This window comes from Zalophus californianus, chromosome X (genome assembly GCF_009762305.2).
Source record: "Zalophus californianus isolate mZalCal1 chromosome X, mZalCal1.pri.v2, whole genome shotgun sequence".
NCBI classification, from domain to species: domain Eukaryota; kingdom Metazoa; phylum Chordata; class Mammalia; order Carnivora; family Otariidae; genus Zalophus; species Zalophus californianus.
In genome coordinates this window covers 2019137-2026073 of record NC_045612.1, presented here as the reverse complement: position 1 = coordinate 2026073, position 6937 = coordinate 2019137, and the positions used below count along the sequence as shown (strand labels likewise).

Below are 6937 nucleotides of genomic sequence, written 5' to 3'. Positions count from 1 at the left end.
GGACCCTGAGATCATGACCTGAGCCAAAGGCAGATGCTTAACTGACTGAGCCACCCAGGCGCCCCACCATCATGTCTTTTTTTTTTTTTTTTTGGGCTGGGTACAGTATACTTTATTGATGGTACATGACAAGGTAGGGCTCCCCAAACCCCTCCCCTTCTTCAGGGGGTCTGGGATGGAAATGGTGGAGGTCGGGAGATTCTCAGTGTTTTGCGGGATAAGTTGGGGCAGGGACTCCCCAGCAGCTGAGGGCCTCTCTCTCCCTCTTGCTCTCGCTGGGGCTGGTGGTCCAGGGGGCTCTTACTCCTTGGAGGCCATGTGGACCATAAGGTCCACCACCCGGTTGCTATAGCCGAATTCATTGTCATACCAGGAAATGAGCTTGACAAAGTGGTCGTTGAGAGCAATGCCAGCCCCGGCATCGAAGGTGGAGGAGTGGGTGTCACTGTTGAAGTTGCAGGAGACGACCTGGTCCTCAGTGTACCCCAGGATGCCCTTGAGGGGGCCCTCTGATGCCTGCTTCACCACCTTCTTGATGTCGTCATATTTGGCAGCTTTCTCCAGACGGCAGGTCAGATCCACGACGGACACGTTGGGGGTGGGGACACGGAAGGCCATGCCAGTGAGCTTCCCGCTCAGCTCAGGGATGACCTTGTCCACAGCCTTGGCAGCACCAGTGGAAGCAGGGATGATGTTCTGGGCAGCCCCTCGGCCGTCGCGCCACAGCTTCCCAGAGGGACCGTCCACGGGCTTCTGGGTGGCAGTGATGGCATGGACGGTGGTCATGAGTCCCTCCACGATGCCGAAGTTGTCATGGATGACCTTGGCCAGAGGAGCCAAGCCGTTGGTGGTGCAGGAGGCATTGCTGACAATCTTGAGGGAGTTGTCATACTTCTCATGGTTCACACCCATCACGAACATGGGGGCGTCGGCAGAGGGAGCAGAGATGATGACCCTCTTGGCCCCGCCCTTCAAGTGGGCCGCAGCCTTCTCCATGGTGGTGAAGACCCCAGTGGACTCCACAACATACTCAGCACCAGCATCACCCCATTTGATGTTGGCGGGCTCTCGCTCCTGGAAGATGGAGATGGACTTTCCATTGATGACAAGCTTCCCGTTCTCAGCCTTGACTGTACCGTGGAATTTGCCATGGGTGGAATCATACTGGAACATGTAGACCATGTAGTTGAGGTCAATGAAGGGATCACTGATGGCCACAATATCCACTTTGCCAGAGTTAAAAGCAGCCCTGGTGACCAGGCGCCCAATATGGCCAAATCCGTTCACTCCGACCTTCACCATCGTGTCTCAGGGACGCGGCTGGCACTGCACCAGAATTCGCGGCTGTCTGTCGAACAGGGAGGAGCAGAGAGCCCATCATGTCTTTTAATATTGCTTAGGCCCCATTTTTTTCTTTCCTTGTCTTCTGGGACTTGATTTACACATACATTACATTTTACTGTATCCTCTCTGTCTCCTTCTCTTTTTAAAAAAATTTTCCATCCCTTTGTCTCTCCCTACTTCATTCTGAATAGTTTCTTCTGATTTACCTTCCAGTCCAACACTCTCTTCAGCTGCACATATGCTGCTATTATGCCCATCCATTCATTTCTTAATTTTGGTTACAGTCATTTTTAGTTCTAGAATTTTCAAATGGCTCTTTTTTATAGTTTTAGTCTTCTGCCATAATTATCAATATTGCCATTTATATCTTTGAACATGTGTACTTAGTAATTTTAAAGTTTACACTTGATAATTGCAATATCAGGAGCCACTGTGGGTCTTTTTCTATTGTCTATTATTTCCGTTGGTTTTCATTCCTATTGCCTTCTCTCCTCACATGCCTACCTGTTTTTATTGTTTGCTGAACATTGTAATTGAAAAAAAATGTTTGTAGCAATAACTTGAGGGTGAGGATGATGTTATCTTCCTCCAGAGACTATTCCACTTGGCTTTGTGAGCTTCTGAACAAAATGTGGCTTCTCTGAGCAATCCAGGGTCATCCTAATCCAGTTTCAGGGATTGAGAGGATAAAAAAACTAGCTAAAGGGGCACCTGGGTGGCTCAGTCGTTAAGCGTCTGCCTTCGGCTCAGGTCGTGGTCCCGGGGTCCTGGGATCGAGCCCTGCATCAGGCTCCCTGCACGGCAGGAAGCCTGCTTCTTCCTCTCCCAGTCCCCCTGCTTGTGTTCCCTCTCTCTCACTGTGTCTCTCTCTGTCAAATTAATAAATAAAATCTTTAAATTAATTAATTAATTAATTAAAAACTAGCTAAAATGCTAGAAGACTCTATTTCTGGATCACCTTACTCCTAGGGAGCAGCTCTTCAGGGTCTCAACTAAAACGAGGAAGATTCACCAGGGTGGTTCCCTGGCAGGTCTTAGGTTCCAATGCCTATCCTTCTAGCCCCATGTAGCTGTCAATAGCCCTCTGCCATCTCCAACCCACCCATTCTAGACTCTGCAGAGACACTCAGAGGACAATCAGCTCCAAACACCGGTTTCACCTTCCTCAGTTCCTGTTCTTCTCTGCATCCTGGCCTGGAAATTCTGCATCCTCTTTTTTCTCTGGATGCCTTCAGGTAAGTGACTTTTCTATTTTTCCAGCTTTTCTAAGTGCACTCATCAGGAAGTAGGCATGAATTAACTAATTTGTCATTACCAGAAATGGAAGTCCTTCACTGAATTTTTAAACTCTATTTTATTTTTCACTTTTATAAATATTATTTGTTTTTTCATATATATTTGGTTGTTTTTATAGAATTCTGCCCTTTATTATATTTTCAATCTCCTTTTATTTCTCTGAACATATTAAACCTGCTTATTTCATCCTCTGTGTCTGATAAGCCCACCATTTGAAGTCTCTGGTGAATTATTCAGTTGTCAGTCCCTCATGGGGCTCTGTTCCCTTTTTCACTTTTTTTTTTAAGAGTTTATTTATTTTAGAGAGAGAGTGAGCAGGCAAGAGAGAGAGATAGAGAGAGCACGAGTGAGGGAGAGGGAGAAGCAGACACACCACTGAGCAGGGAGCCCGACGTGGGACTCAATCCCGGGACTCCAGGATCGTGACCTGAGCTGAAGGCAGACGCTTCACCGATTGAGCCACCCAGGTGTCCCCCATTCTTCCCTTGTGTGTTTAGATTTTCTGACTTGGAACTTCATAGTGGGAACGCCTTGAAACCTAGATTGAAGGGGGATTCCTTCAGAGAGCATTTGCATGGACTTCTGGTGATTTTCTGGAGGCACTCCAACCCAGAACCATTTTAAACTAAATTCTCAGTTTGAGGACTTTACAGACTACCCAGGTATTCAAATTCTAGCTGCAAATCCACGTGGTGCTCGCTTGCGAGCACAAATGTGCAGAGCAGATATTCTCCCCTCCCTCTCACGCCAGGTTTGGAAATAAGCCACTCTCCTTGTAGTCTAGTGGACAAAGAGGTGGTGGTCAATGTCTCTAGTTCACCTCTCCAACGATGACTTAACCTTTTATGTCCCACCTTCATGCAGTGGGGGGAGGTGGATGAAGGTTTCCTATTTTGCAAGACTTGGGCTTTGTGGCCTGTCCCCACAGTCCATGAGGCCATGAAAACTGAAGCTGAAGGTCACCAGGGTCCACAAATGCCCTCAGGGTGAAAGTTGGCCTCAGTGTTCTATTTACCTCCCTGGGTTCCTGTCTTGACTTAATTTTTGGACTCTGGGATTCCTAACTTTTTCACCATCTCATTGGTACATTTAAAAAGATGATTTTAACATCTTTTCTTCAGGAATTTTGGTTATTTTTATCAGAATGGCCACTCAGAGCATCTAGTTTATAATACCGAAGGAAACAAATCAACTTGTATCTTTTGAAATGTCACAAAACTTACATGCACACTAACATAAAAACACTTTCCTTCTTGGTTTTCTGATTGCAACATTCTGGATATGTTCATCTAAGATGAATCTTTCTCTCAGTCTTGGGTTGTTGTTGTTGTTGTTGTTGTTGTTGTTAAAGGGTGGTCTGGTAGTTTTCTTTCATAGATATTTTTGCAACAATAATTACACACTTACCTATTAGATGTGTCATTAAATGGCTGTCCCCCGACTAGGTAATATCAGAGACCATATCTGTTTTGTTTTTTCCTCTGTCCATTAGAATTAGGTTTAGGGATACACATGAGAAAAAACCAATAATAATGGTGGCTTAACCAAAGAAGACATTTATTTGTCTTGTGCATTAACGAAGTCCAGAGGTAAAACGTTCAGGGCTAGTATGGATATTCCACAAAATCATTAGGGTTCAAAGGTCCTTCCAGATCATTCCAACTCACTAATCTCTAGGGTGTGGCCTTTACTGCCTTGATCCAAGATGGCAGCTAGAGCTCCAGCCATCACATCAGAACAAAGATGAGGCGGGGAATAGAGGAAAGAGTGAACAAGAGGAACAAGGAGAATACCAGCATCTCTGAAAGGAGTTTCCCAGAAGGTGCTATACAAGGTGCTTCCAGTCAAATCTCACTGGCCAGAACTGGTCATTTGGCTGCAACTAGCTGTGAAGGAGGCTCAGGAGTACAGCTTTAATTCAGGCAGGCATGGGCCTAGCTAAGAATCTGTCACCAGAGAAGAATGGACGACCAGATGGAGGGGAAGCAACCAGCAGTCTCCATCGTAATCATGACATCCAGGGAGCCTGGCCCAGTGTTTGGTACACGGCTAGCACTCTGCATGTGTTGAAGTAATGAAGGAGAGAGGGAAGGAGGGAGTCTCCCAGACCTGTCAAGAGTAGGAACTTCTCAGTAATAACAAACGACTGGAAACCAGCCACCACCCACCACTCAGGCTTGGTTGAGTCAGCTCTGCTAGGCCCGCCTCTCGGAGCACTCTGCAGGTGGATAAAGGGAGTGTCGCCAGGATGTAAGGATACATCCACAATATATAATAATATTTGTATAAGAAACAGGAGGAAATAAATATACAAGTATTGTTTCTTGAAAAACGTTTTCTAGGGCGCCTGGGTGGCTCAGTTGGTTGGGCGACTGTCTTTCGCTCAGGTCATGATCCAGGGTCCTGGGATCGAGCCCCGCGTCGGGCTCCCTGCTCCTTGGGGAGCCTGCCTCTCCCTCTGCCTGCCGTTCCCCCTGCTTGTGCTCTCTCTCTCTATCTCAAATAAATAAATAAAATCTTAAAAAAAAAGTTTTCTATACTTAAAAAAATCAAAAAGGAGACCAAAGCAATCCCTAAGAGTCAAAAACAAACAGAAACAAATGAACATAACCATATAACAGTTTTGGCTTAACTGTGCAAAAAACTATTTCAAGTGTCTCGAAAACATGGAATTTTCATTATACATACCTATTTGGGATACATCTTTTTTTTTTTAAGATTTTATTTATTTGACAGAGAGAGACACAGCAAGAGAGGGAACACAAGCAGGGAGAGGGGGAGAGGGAGAGGGAGAAGCAGGCTTCCCGCCGAGCAGGGAACCCGATGCGGGGCTCGACCCCAGGACCCTGGGATCATGACCTGAGCCGAAGGAAGACGCTTAACCATCTGAGCCACCCAGGCGCCCCTATTTGGGATACATCTTAAGGAAAAAAAGAACTAGAAGAAAATCTGAACTGTATTCAGCAGTGTCTAGGTGTGGTCTTTCTGAATGTCATCTCCCTCCACCGGGAGCCAGGACTGGAGCAGGAAGTGTGCACAGCGAGCCTGGCACGTTCTGCTACGGCAGGAAGTGAGGAAGGCCTCAGACCACGAACGCCACATCAGGGGGACCTGGGAGCCCCCTTGCAGGAGCTCCCACAGGCCACAGAGGGAGCCATCTGAGCCTCAAAAGGCAGAACGATGGCAATAGCAGACACATATTCAATATGTAAAAGTCCAGACATTCTTAGTGACTGGTCATTCTGGAAGTTGTTGGGGACCAAGTCATTACTCTGAAGGGGAATAAATAGAAAGAAGCTTGTCCCGGATTACCTGTGTTTCATGATAACCGAATAGAATAGTTGATGAGGGAAATTTCTTCCATTACCAAATTCCAAGTCGGAAATGCAGAAAGAATGATCAAATCAGAAAATTGCCCTTTTGTAACCCTGTGATGAAAGACTTGGTTTTTCCAACAAATAGATGACACAGAAAAGACATATGAGGCATATCAACCCCATGCTATAAGTATGGTCTTTGCTGGCGTTCATGTCTGAACAAACCATCATGAAAATGCATCTTTGAAACAATCAAGAAAAGTGTGTACTAGGCGACGTTAAGGACTTATTTGTGATTTCAATTGCTAGGTGTGACCATGACATTGCGGGATTGGTTTTAGAAGCCCTTATCTACTGGCAATCCATAGGTAAGTGTTTATGGGTGAAATGACATGATGTTTAGCATTTATTTTAAAATGCTCCAAACTAAAAGCAACGCGGGGTCCTGGACAGGGTCCCGGAACACAAAAGGGACATTAGTAGAAAAAGTGGTGACATGTGAATGAAGTCTGGCTTTGAGTCAGGTGAGGGTGAGGAGTACCCAGGAATTCTCGGTAGCATCTCTGTAACATCTCTGTGAAGGTAAAATTATTCCACAGTCAAAAGCTCATTTTTCAAAGAAATATTCTACAGAAAAGGGGGGAGTACAAATGAACCAGATGGGCAAAATCCAACAGTAAAAAAGCAAACAATCTACTTAGAAAAATAGACAAAAAAAATTTCACCCAAGAGGCCACACAAGTGGCAAATAGGGGCATGAAAAGTTGCTTGACTTCATCCGCCCTCAGGGAAAGGCACATCAAAAGCACAAGGCGGGGCGCCTGGGTGGCTCAGTTGGTTAAGCGACTGCCTTCGGCTCGGGTCATGATCCCAGGGTCCTGGGATCGAGTTCCGCATCAGGCTCCCTGCTCAGCAGGGAGTCTGCTTCTCCCTCTGACCCTCCCCCCCTCATGTGCTCTCTCTCTCTCTCTCTCTCTCTT

General features: G+C 46.1%; 1 protein-coding gene across 1 annotated transcript; it reads right to left on the bottom strand.

Moving 5' to 3' along the window:
• Positions 1 to 205: 205 nt before the first annotated feature.
• Positions 206 to 1362, bottom strand: LOC113931507 (glyceraldehyde-3-phosphate dehydrogenase-like). The gene has a single exon (XM_027609556.2). It carries the CDS (start codon positions 1300 to 1302, stop codon positions 301 to 303), a length of 1002 nt encoding a protein of 333 aa, XP_027465357.1. The 5' UTR covers positions 1303 to 1362; the 3' UTR covers positions 206 to 300.
• Positions 1363 to 6937: the final 5575 nt, after the last annotated feature.